The sequence below is a fragment of the Tupaia chinensis genome, unplaced genomic scaffold (genome assembly GCF_000334495.1).
Source record: "Tupaia chinensis unplaced genomic scaffold, TupChi_1.0 Scaffold000451_2, whole genome shotgun sequence".
In the NCBI taxonomy this organism is placed as follows: domain Eukaryota; kingdom Metazoa; phylum Chordata; class Mammalia; order Scandentia; family Tupaiidae; genus Tupaia; species Tupaia belangeri.
Genome location: NW_006159958.1, coordinates 2477929 through 2495146, shown reverse-complemented (window position 1 = coordinate 2495146; position 17218 = coordinate 2477929). Strand labels below are relative to the sequence as shown.

The following is a 17218-nucleotide window of genomic DNA, read 5'->3' as shown; positions in this document are numbered from 1 at the left end:
ACCCCCCCGGCGCCCTCGGGCTCGGCCGGGAAGCGCGCCCGGAAGTAGGGGCTGCAGGCGGCCAGCACCAAGCGGTGACACGGGAACTCGCGCTCGCCCACGCGCACCACGCAGTCCAGGAACTTGCCGTGGTCCAGCATGTCCTTGAGCCCGTCCTGCAGCAGCGTCTGCTGGTACAGCCGCTGCTCCTCCGCCTGCTCCAAGCCCAGCGCCATGTTGGGTGGCCTGGCTTGTGGCGACTATTCCAGGGGGCCCCCTCTGTACCCTGGCTTGCCTGCCGGGCGCTCGGACTGCGCAGCTGTCTTCCCGGCTATATATAGAGGTGGCCCGGCCCTGTAAGGCGAGCCGGGCCTGCTACGCATGACGCACAGGGGACAGCTGGGCAGAGGCCGCTCCCAGAGCAGCCTTGACTCAGCCGTTGGGGGCTCTGGGACCAGAGTGGGGTGTCTGGGCCCTCGGGGAAAGATGAGGGCTGTGCTGCTTCATTTCATTTCATTTCTTTCTTTCTTTTTTAAGAAGAATTATTTACATAATTTTATTTACTCATTCATTTATTTTAATTTGAACACACACACACACACACACACACAAGAAAGCAAGCCACCAGGTCCAGGTCTCCAACAGTAGTCGGAGATGTGGGAGTGTCTAGCGCCTTAACCACCATTTTGGTGGTGGTGGTGGTGGGGAGGATGGCCTTGCTATAATCCCTTCTCCTCCATTCTCCTCTAGGGATCCCGTGCACACATGCACATGACGTGACTTTAAGCCACCAGGTCCAGGACTCGAACCGTGGTTGACTACATGGGAGTCCAGCGACATAGCCATTAGGCTAACTGCTGGTCCCATTTCTTCATGAAGTGTAACCAAACCTTGACTTTGGATCCTTGATGGGAAGGTGCCCTTGGGGGAAGAGTGGCCCAGCTCAGTGCAGGGAGGAAGAAGCAGTGGGCCCCTCTTTTCCTTACTGCCTTCCTGCCTGCCGGTCCCAGTGCCTCCATTTCTCCCTGGAGTAGATGTCACCCCGGCCATCTGTGTTGGTTTCCCACTCCGTACACGCAGCCATGGCTCGCTCTCTCTGGGGGCCTAATCACTCCACCTTTTCCTCTTTCTGCCCCAGATCTGGGAAGTTCCTTGCAAGAATGTACGCGGCACCTGGGTTGGTTGTTGGCACAGGGCTCAGTGTGGCACCACCCGTGTGGAAGAGTTGCCAGCTTGTGTCAGTAGACCTCTGCGGGTGTATCAGGGTTCCACGTGCCGGTGATCCAGGTCGGCTGCAGCTGAGGGTGGATCACAGTGTCAGGGGATTGTCTGTCTCTGTCTTTCTTTCCATTTATTTTTAATTATCTTTTTCTGTTTCTTTGTGGTTTTTTTTTTTAGAGGTTTTTGCTATAGGGCGCGGTGTGCTCACCAGAAAAACAGAGAGAGACAGAGAGACAGAAAGTGAGAAATCACACCCCCCCCAGGGGGATGGCTACCCTGCAGTCCCTTTTCCTCCATTCTCCTCTCGGGATCTTGGGCACGCACACATGCACACGCACACACACACATGCCCAGCGTGAGTTTAAGCCACCGGGTCCAGGACTTGAACCACGGTCGACTACATGGGAGTTCAGCGACATAGCCGTTATGTCAACTGGTCCCTGTTTCCATTTATTTGGAATAAATACACCTTAAAAAAGAAAAACAAGATGCCTTAGGTACAGAGGCCCCCATCCCTGTGGGGCTTGGAGCAGGGCTCTGTGAAGCCTCATTTCCCCTCTTCCACGATATAGAAGCGGAGGCAACAGACGCTGAGGTCTCAGTTCAGGTCTGTGGTTGGGAAGCTCAGAGGTACTGTGTCTGGAGTGCGCTGTTGGGGATGTCAGACGAGCTAGATAATTAATTTCCTTGCATTCTATTATTCTAGGTGTTTGAATCTCCAGAGTTTTAAGATTCTGGGGGAATGATACTTGGAATTGTAGTGTTAAAAAGTCCTCTGAGAGTTCACTGTTGCAGAACTTCGGCTGTCTCCACTCGATGTTCTTGGTCCATACTACGCTTGAGCCTTACCTGGTCTTGGGGCCCCTGCACTCTGTCTGCTGTCTGAGGGGTCAAGATTGAGGGCCGGTGGGACCAGCAGTTAGCGTAATGACTATGTCGCTGGACTCCCACGTTGTCGACCGCGGTTCAAGTCTCGGACCCGGTGGCTTAAAACTCACGCTGGGCACGTGTACGTGCGTGCCCAAGATCCCGAGAGGAGAATGGAGGAGAAGGGATTGTGGCCTGGCCATTCCCCCTGGGGGGTGATTTCTCACTTTCTGTTTCTCTGTCTCTCTCTGTCTGCCTGGTGAGCGCCCCTGCCCTATATAGCAAAAACCTCTCCAAAAAAGAAAAATTGAGGGCCGGGACAGCGAGTCCTGATGCCCACCCTGCTCTGGGCTTTTGACACTCACCCCCAAACACACACACACACACACACACACACACACACACCAGCTTCAGACCCAAGATTAACTTGTTCCCGAGGTGCCAGAGGCTGCAGCTGTGGGTTAAATTTAGCCCCTGGGACACTGGGTTGAACCGTAGGGGGCACTTCCCCACCCTCCTCTGAGTCACTTGTTAGTTACCTCCAGCTTGGCCAGCAGCAGGTGGGGGCTGCATGGGAGAGAAGTCCTCAGGCTGGGCCAGGACTGAGTCACCTCCACTTGTGTGACCCCAGCAATGTCCTTGCCTGTCCTCTGACCATGGCTCATTCGAGTCCCTCTGGGACCCAACACCCAGGCAGCCCCTGGAGGTGATCCTGTCTCATTGAAAGGGCAAAGGCTCCCTGCAGGGGGACAGTTGGGGCCTTCCAGCCCAATCCTAGACTGGTGAGACACCCAGCTCCGAGAGTCACAGCCATTCGGCCAAGTCACACAGCTGGTGAGTAGTCGCTCCAGGATTCGAGGTAGATCTGCCCACCTCCGAAGGTGCGGGAACCACTCCCCATCTCGCTGCGTCCCAAGAATCAAGAAAAACGTCTACTAAGCCTCCTCTCGTTTTCCAAAGAGCGGGTCAGAAGGTACTGACTGAACAATTAATTTATATTTATCAAGTGACTTAACGAGGTATTTTTAGGTGATGATGGGTCCCCGTGGTGCTCACTCCCTACCAGGCATTCCGCCGGCCATTTCTGTGTGGCTCATTCATTCATCAAGAACCTGCTGTTCACTGTTCTCAGGGCTGAGGGCCCCGCAGGGGATGCGTCAGGCGGGGGTTCCTGTCTTCATGGAGCTTTCGTTTCATTCATTCAGGAACCAGGTGGGGGGTGGGGAGGGGGCAGAAGAGGGACAAGGCAGCAGAGGATGAGGAGTGCTGTGGAGACGGGGTAGGGGAGGTGGCAGGGAGCAGAAGGATTGGGGAGTGACAGGCGGGGTGGTGGCCATTTTAGATGACTCACTGAGAGTCCATTGGAGCAGCTTCAATCCGTGAGGGGTGGGGCGGTGGATGAGGAGGTGAGTGGGAGGCCATAAGGGGAGACGTAGGGGTGGAGCAGGATCACGGAGGGGCATGTGAGCCAACCTAAGGGCTTTGGTTTCCCCCCTGCCCCGAGTGAAATGCGAGCCATTGTTTATTTTCAAATTATTCTGGAAAATGTAAATATACACAAAAATAGAATAATACTCTGGTCTTTTAATAGCTATGAAGTTGGCTCAGCTAACGTAGCCTGGGTTCAATATTCAGCTCCCCCCAAAGCTGGGGTGATAGCACTGGAGTCCCTCTTACTCTGGAGGCTGAGGCAGGAACATAGTGATGCTCTATCAAAAAAAAAACCCATCAAGTCTTGGACCAGCAGGTGGTGTGGAGGTCAAGGTGTTGGATCCCACATCGCCAACTACAAGGTTCAAGTCCTAGACCTGGCAGCTCGAATATCATACTGGGCCTCCATGTCCAAAATCCCTAGAGGAGACTGGAGGAGAAGGGATTGTGGTATGGCCATACCTCCCGCGGTATGATTTCTCACTTTCCCTCTCTCACTCTCTCCCTCTTTCTGTCTTGCGTGAGTGTATACACCCTACAGAAAAATGAAAACAAAACAAAACAAAAACCACCAAGTCCTGGCCAATCCTGTTTCATCTCTACTCACTTTTTTTTTTTTTTGAGAGGTTTTTGCTATAGGGCACATGTGCTTACCAGAAAGACAGAGAGAGACAGAGAGACAGAAAGCGAGAAATCACCCCAGGGAGGATGGCCACACCGCAATCCCTTCTCCTCCATTCTCCTCTCGGGATCTTGGGCACGCACACACACACGCCCGGTGTGAGTTTAAACCACTGGGTCCAGGACTCGAACCGTGGTCGGCTACATGGGAGTCCAGCGATGTAGCCATTACGCCAACTGCTGGTCCCTCTACTCACTTTTTTTTTTTTCAGAGCTTTTTTCTATTTTTTTTTTAAGAGATTTTTGCTATAGGGCGTGTGCGCTCGCCAGACAGAGAGAGACAGAGAGATAGAAAGCGAGAAATCACCCCCCAGGGGGGATGGCCATGGCCACGCTGCAATCCCTTCTCCTCCATTCTCCTCTCGGGATCTTGGGCATGCATGCACATGCGCCTGGAGTGAATTTTAAGCCACCGGGTCCGGGACGTGAAACGCAGTTGACTACGTGGGAGTCCAGCGACATAGCCATTACGCTAACTGCTGGTCCCTGCTCACTTTTTTTTTAAGACAGGGTCTTGTCCTGCCACACTCTTCCTGACTCCCAGCTAGGACTATAAGCACACACTGCCACATTTGACTTTGTTTTTCTTTTTGTAGGGTGCATGTGCTCACCAGAAAGAGAAAGTGAGAAATCGCACCTCCTACCCCGGGGAAATGCTGCAGTTTCTTCTCCTTCATTCTCTTAGGATTTTGGACACACACACACACGTGCCCTGTGTTTTGAGTCACCGGGTCCAGGACTAGAACCACTCTCAGTTTATTTATTTCCTTCATGAGTGAGACAGAAACAGAAGGACGGCATCTCCGACAGGATTTTGACCCCGCAATTTTACCAGCTTCAGCCAATCCCAGATCATGGGCACGTGCATCCCTGTGTACTCAGGGAGGTGTTCAGATATGAACCCAGAACCTTCCATGGGTCAGGCCTTGCTAAGGGTCATGTATGACTATTGCACTGTGGTCCAGTTCCTTGGCTTTTTTTTTTCTTTTTTTAAAATTGTGTCTGAAAATCCATGCGCTTATGTGAGAAAGAGAGAGAAAGTGAGAAAGCACTCCCCCCATGGGGAATGGTCACCCTGCAATCCCTTTCCCTCCTTTTCTCCTTCTCTTCGGGATTTTGGGCACACACACACACACATACCCAGTGTGTTTCTCATACTGCAGAGTCTGGAGCTCAAACCACGCAACTGGCCATGTGGTTTGAGATCCTCCTGCCTCAGCCTCCCAAGCCAGTGGGATTACAGACACATGCCTTTAGGCTGGGTCAGGAATCAAACCCGGACCTGCCGTGTGGTCCCAGCCTATGAAACACAGCATCTTAGCAATATGCCACGTAGCAACGAGGCCCTTACTCATTCCAATAATCGTCTAGAGGATGCCCAGGGCTCGGACGTGGGGGTCGGAGAAAAAGGAAAGAAAAGGTGACTCCAGGGCTTTAGGGTGAATCAAAGGGACACTTATCTCATTTCATTCTTTTTTTATTTTTTGGAGGGGTTTTTGCTATAGGGTGCGTGTGCTCGCCAGAGAGAGACAGAGAGACAGAAAGCGAGAAATCACCCCCCCCAAGGGGAATAGCCACGCCAATTACAATCCCTTCTCATCCATTCTCCTCTCAGGATCTTGGGCACGCACGCACAGGTGCCTGGAGTGAGTTTAATCCACCAGGTCCAGGACTTGAACCGCAGTCGACTACATGGGAGTTCAGCGACATAGCCATTACGCTAACTGCTGATCCCTCATTTCATTCTTTTAATATTTACTCATTTAATCTTCCCACCCAAATTATGAGCAGTGTGTTATTATCCCCATTTTAAGAAACTAAAATGTGGGAGCAGGTGGTTAATGCATTGGACTCACACATAGCTAACCATGGTTCAAGTCCTGGACCTGGCAGCTTGAAACTCGGGCCAGACGTGTGTGCATGCATGTCCAAAATCCCAAGAGGAGAAAGGATTGTGGTATGGCCATCCCTCCTGATGAATGATTTCTCACTTTCTTTTATTCTGTCTCCAGCAAGTGCACGCACCCTATAGCAAAATTCTCTCTCAAAAGAAAAAAAGAAAGAAAGGAAAAAAAAAAAAACCCTGAAATTTAAGTGGCCAGCAAATAGAGATTAGTTTAATCATTATTTTAAATGGCTGAATTGAGGCATAAATGCATATAGTAAGTGTGCATATTTAAACCATACAATCTGATACATTTTGACATGTGTTTATAAACTCACTGACACCACAAGTGAGGTAGAGAATATATTCATCACTCACAGAAGTGTCCTCGTGTCCCTTTGTTTTTTTAATTGCTAGATGGCACAAATGCTTACCAGAGACAGAGAGCGAGAGAAAAAACACCTCGCCTCCCCAGTGGGACATGATCATGCTGTAAGCCGTTCTCTATTTCTCCATCCTGTTGGAATTTTGGGCACACACACACACACACAGGTGCCTACTGTGTTTTTCTTTCTTTTTTTTTTTTTTTAATGATTTATTTTGCGTGCATTCACGGAACATCATCACAGCATACAAGATGCAGTTTCCCATCCAGAATACACTGTACAGTGGCTTAGTCGTGCATGTTATCATCACAAGTAATTTTCCATTTCTTGTTTCTTATATAAATATATGTATATCCCCCCCCCCATTTCTCACCCTCTGCCATATCCCACCCTCCTCCCACCCTGTCTCTGGTATCCGCAGTTGCTTTCCATTCTTTTTTCTCCTTCCACATTTTATTGGTTAGCAAAATATCTTAATTGATCGAACTACTTTCAATAGCAAGTTCAGCTGATACATAAATATCTGTGAACAAATAGTTGAGGCATGAAACTGTGAGTAGGATGAATACCCTATAAAGTAGCACCTAGCTGAGGCCATATAGCTTACTGTGGTCATTAAATAGGTATCTTTTAATATGCTTTTTAATTTCAAGAAAGGCAGTTTTAGCTTTAATAAATCAAAATTTTAAAAAATGTTAAGATAACTTTGCTTAAGACTTAAAGCCAGGAAGCAAGTTAGGATTCTGTTCAAATAGTAGTTACCTGAAGAAAAAGATCCTTGTCTCTGACAACAAAGCATAGAAAAAGATCAGTTATTGTTTTAGTCAAAAGCCATAAAATTCTATTTCATCAGCTCAGGCTCATGTACTTAATCTAATTTCTGTTGTCCAAGTTTTCTGTTTAAATTCTGAAAGATAATATTCAACTCTGGACTTGTCCCTACCACTAAGCTGACCCTTTTCTTAGATGTTTTTTTAACTTATTTCTGTGTGTCAGACTTTAATTTTCCTGATATAACACTCCCTTCAGAATTCCTTGGAGAATTGGTCTGGTGTTGGTTAATTCTTTCAGGTTTGTTTATTTGAGAATGTTGTCTTCTCTTCCTATACGAAGGATAATCTTGCTGGGCACAATATTCTTGGTTGAAATTTCTTTTCCCTTAACACTTTGAATATATTGTCCCATTCTTTCCTCGCTTGCATTGTTTCCAATGAGAGGTTCACTGTTAGCCTGATGGGATATCTTTTTTTTTTTTTTTTGGGGGGTTTTTTCTATACGGTTCCGCACAACAGACAAGTGAGAAATCACCTCCCAGGGGGGATGACCACGCCACAATCCCTTCTCATCCATTCTCCACTCGGGATCTTGGGCACACATGCACACACGCCCGGTGTGAGTTTAAGCCACTGGCTCCGGGACTTGAACCATGGTCGACTACATGGGAGTCCAGCAACATAGCCATTATGCTAACTGCTGGTCCCTGATGGGATATCTTTTGTAGGTAACTTGTCCTTTCTCTCTTGCCATTCTCAGTACTTTGTGGTTTTGGTCAATCCAACTATAATGTCTCTTGGAAAAGACCTTCTTGGGTTGATTTTAGTTGATTCTATTTGGGGTCCTATGTATTTCTTGGGTCTGGATTTTTGAATGCCTCTCTAGATTTGAAAAGTTTTCTTCCAGGCTCTTTTCTGGTTGGAAATATGGAGGGCATTAAAGAGAAGAAAAAGAAGGTTCCTGCTGTGACAGAAACCCTTAAGAAAAAGCGAAGGAATTTTGCAGAGCTGAAGATCAAATGCCTGAGAAAGAAGTTTGCTCAAAAGATGCTTCGAAAGGCAAGGAGGAAGCTTATCTATGAAAAAGCTCAGCACTATCATAAGGAATACAGACAGACGGACAGAACTGAGATTCGCATGGCCAGGATGGCAAGAAAAGCTGGCAACTTCTATGCACCTGCAGGACCCAAATTGGCATTTGTCATCAGGATCAGAAATCAATGGAGTGAGCCCAAAGGTTCGAAAGGTGTTGCAGCGTCTTCGTCTTCGCCAGATCTTCAATGGCACCTTTGTTAAACTCAACAAGGCCTCAATTACCATGCTGAGAATTGTGGAACCATATATGGCATGGGGGTACCCAAACCTGAAGTCAGTAAATGAACTGATCTACAAACGTGGTGATGGCGAAATCAATAAGAAGCGAATTGCTCTGACAGATAACTCTTTGATTGCGCAATCTCTTGGTAAATTCGGCATCATTTGCTTGGAGGACCTGATTCTTGAAATCGAGACTGTTGGAAAACGCTTCAAAGAAGCAAATAACTTCCTGTGGCCCTTCAAACGATCTTCTCCACGGGGTGGAATGAAGAAAAAACCGCCCATTTTGTAGAAGGCGGAGATGCTGGCAACAGGGAAGACCAGATCAACAGACTTATTAGAAGGATGAACTAAGGTATCCACCATGATTGTTTCTGTAATCTGGTCAGTAAATAAACAGTGGCTATTTTCAGACTGGAAAAAAAAAAAAAGTTTTCTTCCAGGATTTCATGGAATAGATTATCAATGTCCTTATTAGCCTCTTGACTTTCTGGGATACCAATTATCTGGATGTTTGGATGTTTGATGGTATATAGTATTACTCATATATTATCCTCATTTTTTGGACTATTTTTTCAGTCTCTGTGGTGGATTTTTTTTTTTTAGGACAGCAATTCTGTTTTCTACATCTATGATTTTATCTTCTGTATGATCTAGTCTGCTTTTAATACTTTCAAGGGAGGTTTTGATTTCCTGTATTATAGCCTTCATCTCTAACAGTTATGTTTGATTCTTTTTTATGGTGTGTATTTCCTCTTTCATATCATGCAAAAACTTCCTCACCTCCTGGAACTCGTTGGCTTCTTTCTCCTGTCTCTTCTGGAGCTCATTGTCTCTCTTCTGTTGCATCTCTCTTAACTTTGTCACTGTGAATATTCTAAATTCTTTATCAGACATTTCCATGATTTCCTTTGAACTCTCTGCGGATGAAGAGGAGTTATTTTTTTTTCCCTTGAAGAGAGATATTTTCTTGTTTTCCCATGTTTCTTTTTCTTTTTCTTTTTTGTGAGAGGTTTTGCGCATGCGCTCTACAGATGGCTGTGGAGCAGCACTGTTGGAACTTCTGGAGTCCCCTGCCCACTGTCCGCATTGAGGGGTCTGTCCAAACTATAGTTCAGCCCTTGCTCAGCCTGTGATCCTAAATCTCAGGCTTTCCTGAAGATTCTGGAATCTGTCTAATACCAAGCCAGCACCAAGGATCCTACAGCCTGCTGCTAAGAAGGCTGGGTGATGCGTGAATCCCTGCCAGGAGTATTCCAGGAGGGCTCAAGGATGAGCTGAGCAGCTGCCAGTGCCCCTAATGGTCTCCTTGCCTCCCAGGTGACTTCTGGATGTAAGGTGGCCTGTGCTGCAACAAGTGACATGCCAGAAATTCTTTTATGTGACATCAATGATGGCATCCAAGAACTTCGGGAGCCGGGACTGTTGGAGTGGATGTATCACGTGTGTCACCATCTCTACCTGTGTCTTCTGAGAAGGCTTGGAGGACACTTTCCCTCCTCATTGAAGAACATGTTGGTGAAGAAGGCTGGCAACATTTTTTTTTTAATTGCTAGAGGAAAATGTGCTCACAGGAGAGAGACAAAGAGGTAGAGGAAGAAAGCAGCCCCCCACATGGGCAACAAGACACACTGGGTGGGCTGGCCTAGGGAAACCCCTGCTGCCTCTCACGCAGCATCAGCAGGCCCTGCAGCGCCAGAGAAACCAAGCAGAGGAAAACGACATTGCACAAACTCTGACAATTAAATTGTCATTTGAACCTCAGCTTACAAAATTAGACCAGGACCTGAATGCAAAATTTAAGCAGGCTGACTGTTACAATAAAAGAACTAATAGGGCCAGAATCTCTTGAGAGCCAAAACGTCCAGGATACAATAGAAAACCACCCGTCATACCAAGAAGTAGGAATGTGGAAAGAACCAACGGATGCCAGCACGGAGATGACTCAGCTATGAGACTGATCCAGCACGGATTGTAAAGCAGCTATTGTAAAATGCTTCGGCCATCAATTACAAATGATCTGGGACAAACAAACGAACGATTGTGTTGCCACAGAGAACATGAGTGCTTGCCAGAAGGATGGAGAAACAGAGAATGAGAGGGGGAAAGCACTCCTCAAAAGGGCATGGTCATCACAGTTCGAGTCCCGGACCCAGTGGCTTAAACTCATGCCCGGCGCGTGTGCGTGCGTACCCAAGATCCCGAGAGGAGAATGGAGGAGAAGGGATTGCGGTGTGGCCATCCCCCCTGGGGGGTGATTTCTCACTTTCTGTCTCTATGTCTCTCTCTGTCTTTCTGGTGAGCACACACACACCCTATAGCAAAACCTCTCTCTCTCTCAAAAAAAAGGGGGGGGCGTGGTCATATTATAATACCTTCTCCTCCATTTCTCCATCTTGTCGGGATTTGGGGCACACATGAACACATGCCTGGTGTGTTTTTCAAATAACACACAGCAGACGGGGTATATAAGTCAGCGGTAGAGCATTTGACTGGAAGCACAGGGGCCAGGATTCAAACCATGGCCAGCCATGCAGAATCTAGCTCCCTTTGTGCTATAGGGCTAGCCCAGAACAAAATAATTTAAATAGATAATTCTGGGACTAGCCGATGGCATAATGGTTACTTTCCTGGACTCTTATGTCGTTAACTGTGGTTCGAGTCCTGGACCCAGTGACTTGAAACATGGCAGACACGTGCATGTTTATGCTCGACATCCTGAGAGGAGAATGGAGGAGAAGGGATTGTGGCATGGCCATCCCCGCCAGGGGATGATTTCTCACTTTCTGTCTCTCTGCCTCTATATCTCCAGTGAGCACATGTGCCCTATAGCAAAAATCTCTATAAAGAAAATAAATAAAAATAAATAGAAAATTTTAACAGAGAAATAGAAATTATACCGAAGACCTAAATGGAAATTGTAAAACTTAAAAATGCGATAACAAAAATAAATCTTGCTATATGTCCCCAGTAGGAGAGGAGAGATGGCACTTGAGGTGGGAGTTCAATAGAATTTGCCCAAATTGAACAGTGGAAAGATACTATAGTGAAAATATGTTTATCTAGGAATAAAGTGTCATTGTCCCTATGGGACAATAATAAAAAAAAAAATCAAACAATGATAACACTGCAATCCCAGAAAGGGAGGAGAAGAAATAGTGGGGCTGAAAGAGTAATTAAAGTAATGATGACTGAATATTTCTACTGGACACAAAGTAGCCAATTCAAGAACCTGAGCAAATCCCACACAAGGTACACTCAAAGAAATTCATGCCAAAAAGTATTGTAAACTTCCCAAAAACTGAAGACAAAGAAAAAGCTCCTGCAAGCATTGAGATAGGAAAAATATATTACTTGGGACCAGCCGTTAAAATAATGGCTATGTCACTGGACTCCCATGTAGTAGACCGCGGTTCGAATCCAGGACCTGGTGGCTTAAACTCACGCCGGGCGCATGTGTGTGCGTGCCCAAGATCCTGAGAGGAGAATGGAGGAGAAGGGATTGCAGCATGGCCATCCCCTCTGGGGGCTGATTTCTCGCTTTCTGTTTCTGTCTGTCTCTGTCTTTCTGGCGAGCACATGCACCTTATAGCAAAAACCTCTCCCCCCCCAAAAAAAAATATATATATATATATAAAACTATGGCAGCCAGAAGGATGTAGCACAATATCTTTCAAAAGCTGACAGGGGACCAGCAGTTAGCGTAATGGCTATGTCGCTGGACTCCTACATAGTCGACCGTGGTTCGCATCCCGGACCCGGTGGCTTAAACTCACGCTGGGCGCGTGTGCATGCGTGCCCAAGATCCCGAGAGGAGAATGGAGGAGAAGGGATTGTGGCGTGACCATCCCCCCTGGGGGGTGATTTCTCGCTTTCTGTCTCTCTGTCTCTCTGTCTGTCTGGCGAGTGCACGTGCCCTATAGCAAAAACCTCTCAATAAAAAAACAAAAACAAAAACAAAAAAAACAAAATGCTGACAGAACTCAGGCATGAATTATTTTTAATTGTTTATTTTAATTTACATTTAATCATGTATATCTTTACAGTGTACAACATTGCTTTTTCCAGCACAAATACCATGCGTATTAGTCAAGAGAAAGACATTACTATATACATTACCATCAGCTTTTCTTTCTTTTTTTTTTCTTTTTTTTTTTTTTTGTCAATTGAATATACTTCTTTCTTCTTCGGTTCCCCTCCCTCCCTCCATGACCCTCCCTCTTACTACCCCACCCTTACTATCTCTAGTATCTACAGTTGCTCTCCCTGCTACCAGACCTTCCAACCTTTCAGTTCCTGCTATAGGGCACAGACAGTTGGTGTTCGTTGAATGGGCTCATACAAAGTCTGTCTTTCACAGTCTGGCTTGCTTAGCTTAGCATTAAGTCTTCCATCTTCGTCCACTTTCTAGCAAATGCCAGGGTCTCCCGGTTTCTTATGGCTGAGTAGTGTTCCATAGAGTACATATGACACAGTTTTTCAATGCAATCATCTATTTTTGGACATTTGGATTGATTCCATGTCCTGGTGATTGCAAATAATGCTGCAGCAAATATGGATGTGCAGGTGTTTTTTCTGACTGAGGGTTTTTCTATCCTTTGGGTAAATACCTAAGAGTGGAATTATTGGGTCATATGGTAATTCTATTTGTAGGTTTCTGAGGAACCTCCATGTCACTCTCCAAAGTAGTTACACGGATATGCATTCCCGCCAGCAATATAGGAGCGTTCCCTTATCACCACGCCCTCACCAACACTTACCATTATTTAATTTTTTTAATTTTAGCCATTCTGTCTGGGCTTAAATGGTATCTCATTGTGGTTTTGATTTCCACTTCCCTTATGATAAGAGCTGTCGATCATGTTTGCATATGCTTTGAGGCTGTTCTAAGTCTTTTTCAGAGGATTGTCTGCTCAGTTCATTTTCCCATCTTTTAATTGGATTTATCATTATCGTTATTATTATTATTATTATTATTATTATTGTGGGTAACCTGCTGTAAATTCCCTATATATTCTGGCTAGCAGTCCCCGATCTGAGGTATAGTTTGCAAATATATTCTCCCACTCCGAAGGTTGTTTTCTCACTCTACTTATCATTTCTTTTGCTGTGCAGAAGCTTCTCAGCCTAATATAGTCCCATTTTTCTATTTTTGGGACTATTGCTTGTGCTTTGAGGGCCTCCTTTAAAAAGTCTTTGCCTGGGGACTAACAAATGTCATAATGGTTATATCACTGGACTCCCACGTAATCAACCACAGTTCAAGTTTCGGACCTGGTGACTTAAAACTCTGATTAGGCACATGTGCATATGTACCCATGATCCCAAGTAGAGAATGGAGGAGAATGGGTTGTGGTGTGACCATCGCCCCTGAAGGTGACTTCTTGCATCTGTCCTCCCATTTCTCTCTCTCTCTGGTGAGCATACACACCCTATAGCAAAAACCCTCTGAAAAAATAAATAAATAAATAAAGTCTTTGCTTGCTCTTGCTCTAAGTTCTCCAAGAGTTTTTCCTGTGTTTTCCACTGGTGTTTTTTATAGTTTAAAGTTTTATGTTAAGATCCTCATTCCATTTTGAGTTAATTTTGTTAGTGGTGAGAGATAAGGATCCAGTTTCATTCTTCTGCAGGTGGATATCCAGTTCTCCCAGCTCCATTTGCTGGAGAGATTTTCTTTTTGGATTGTCTTGTGCCCTTTGTCAAGGATCAGTTGGCTGTATGTTTTGGGGTTTATTTGGGGGTTCTCAATTCTGTTCCACTGTCTATCTGTTTTTGTGCCAATATCATGCCGTTTTAATGATCACACTTTTGTAATATGTTTTGAGGTTGGGAACTGAGATGCCTCCTATTTTATTCCCAGTATTGCTTTGGTGATTTAGGGCCCTTTATGATTCCAGACAAATTTTATGATTATTTTTTCTATTTCTGTGAGGAATATCTCTGGTAGTTTGATCAGAATTGCATTTAGTTTGTGGATTAATTTGGGTAGGACTGATATCTTGATTATATTAATTCTTCCAATCTAGGAACACAGGATTTGTGTGTGTGTGTATGGTGATGGTTGTTTTAATGGTTGTTTTATTTTTAATTTCTTTTTCAAGTGTTTCATAGTTTTCCTTGTAGAGATCTTTGATGTCTTTGGTAAGGTTTATTCCTAGGTATTTTATTGGTTTTGTGGCTATTGTAAATGGGATTGCCTTTTCTTTTCGGAGAGGTTTTTGCTATAGGGCACGTGTGCTCACCAGAAAGACAGAGGACAGAGATACAGAAAGTGAGAAATCACCCCTTAGGGAGGATGGCCACACCGCAGTCCCTTCTCTTTCATTCTCCTCTTGGGATCTTGGGCACACACGCACACATGCCTGGCGTGAGTTTAAGCCACTGGGTCCAGGACTCAAACCATGGTCAACTACATGGAAGTTGGTGTTCGTTGAATGGGCTCATACAAAGTCTGTCTTTCACAGTCTGGCTTGCTTAGCTTAGCATTAAGTCTTCCATCTTCGTCCACTTTCTAGCAAATGCCAGGGTCTCCCGGTTTCTTATGGCTGAGTAGTGTTCCATAGAGTACATATGACACAGTTTTTCAATGCAATCATCTATTTTTGGACATTTGGATTGATTCCATGTCCTGGTGATTGCAAATAATGCTGCAGCAAATATGGATGTGCAGGTGTTTTTTCTGACTGAGGGTTTTTCTATCCTTTGGGTAAATACCTAAGAGTGGAATTATTGGGTCATATGGTAATTCTATTTGTAGGTTTCTGAGGAACCTCCATGTCACTCTCCAAAGTAGTTACACGGATATGCATTCCCGCCAGCAATATAGGAGCGTTCCCTTATCACCACGCCCTCACCAACACTTACCATTATTTAATTTTTTTAATTTTAGCCATTCTGTCTGGGCTTAAATGGTATCTCATTGTGGTTTTGATTTCCACTTCCCTTATGATAAGAGCTGTCGATCATGTTTGCATATGCTTTGAGGCTGTTCTAAGTCTTTTTCAGAGGATTGTCTGCTCAGTTCATTTTCCCATCTTTTAATTGGATTTATCATTATCGTTATTATTATTATTATTATTATTATTATTGTGGGTAACCTGCTGTAAATTCCCTATATATTCTGGCTAGCAGTCCCCGATCTGAGGTATAGTTTGCAAATATATTCTCCCACTCCGAAGGTTGTTTTCTCACTCTACTTATCATTTCTTTTGCTGTGCAGAAGCTTCTCAGCCTAATATAGTCCCATTTTTCTATTTTTGGGACTATTGCTTGTGCTTTGAGGGCCTCCTTTAAAAAGTCTTTGCCTGGGGACTAACAAATGTCATAATGGTTATATCACTGGACTCCCACGTAATCAACCACAGTTCAAGTTTCGGACCTGGTGACTTAAAACTCTGATTAGGCACATGTGCATATGTACCCATGATCCCAAGTAGAGAATGGAGGAGAATGGGTTGTGGTGTGACCATCGCCCCTGAAGGTGACTTCTTGCATCTGTCCTCCCATTTCTCTCTCTCTCTGGTGAGCATACACACCCTATAGCAAAAACCCTCTGAAAAAATAAATAAATAAATAAAGTCTTTGCTTGCTCTTGCTCTAAGTTCTCCAAGAGTTTTTCCTGTGTTTTCCACTGGTGTTTTTTATAGTTTAAAGTTTTATGTTAAGATCCTCATTCCATTTTGAGTTAATTTTGTTAGTGGTGAGAGATAAGGATCCAGTTTCATTCTTCTGCAGGTGGATATCCAGTTCTCCCAGCTCCATTTGCTGGAGAGATTTTCTTTTTGGATTGTCTTGTGCCCTTTGTCAAGGATCAGTTGGCTGTATGTTTTGGGGTTTATTTGGGGGTTCTCAATTCTGTTCCACTGTCTATCTGTTTTTGTGCCAATATCATGCCGTTTTAATGATCACACTTTTGTAATATGTTTTGAGGTTGGGAACTGAGATGCCTCCTATTTTATTCCCAGTATTGCTTTGGTGATTTAGGGCCCTTTATGATTCCAGACAAATTTTATGATTATTTTTTCTATTTCTGTGAGGAATATCTCTGGTAGTTTGATCAGAATTGCATTTAGTTTGTGGATTAATTTGGGTAGGACTGATATCTTGATTATATTAATTCTTCCAATCTAGGAACACAGGATTTGTGTGTGTGTGTATGGTGATGGTTGTTTTAATGGTTGTTTTATTTTTAATTTCTTTTTCAAGTGTTTCATAGTTTTCCTTGTAGAGATCTTTGATGTCTTTGGTAAGGTTTATTCCTAGGTATTTTATTGGTTTTGTGGCTATTGTAAATGGGATTGCCTTTTCTTTTCGGAGAGGTTTTTGCTATAGGGCACGTGTGCTCACCAGAAAGACAGAGGACAGAGATACAGAAAGTGAGAAATCACCCCTTAGGGAGGATGGCCACACCGCAGTCCCTTCTCTTTCATTCTCCTCTTGGGATCTTGGGCACACACGCACACATGCCTGGCGTGAGTTTAAGCCACTGGGTCCAGGACTCAAACCATGGTCAACTACATGGAAGTCCAGCAACGTAGCCATTACACTATCTGCTGGTCCCAAGGGATTGCTTTCTTCAGTTCTGTCTCAGTTTGTCCATTGTTGGTGTATAGAAATACTATAGATTTTTGTGTGTTGATTTTGTACCCAGCCACTTTACTATATTCGTTTATTACTTC

General features: G+C 44.9%; 1 protein-coding gene across 1 annotated transcript in view; it reads right to left on the bottom strand.

The window, feature by feature from the left end:
- The window catches only part of KLHL40 (kelch like family member 40), a 15972-nt gene extending 15757 nt beyond the window's left edge, over window positions 1-215 (bottom strand). Inside the window, 1 exon segment of the mRNA XM_006155400.1 lies at window positions 3-215. Coding sequence (XP_006155462.1) covers window positions 3-215 — 213 coding nt within the window.
- Between the last annotated feature and the right edge of the window lie 17003 nt (window positions 216-17218).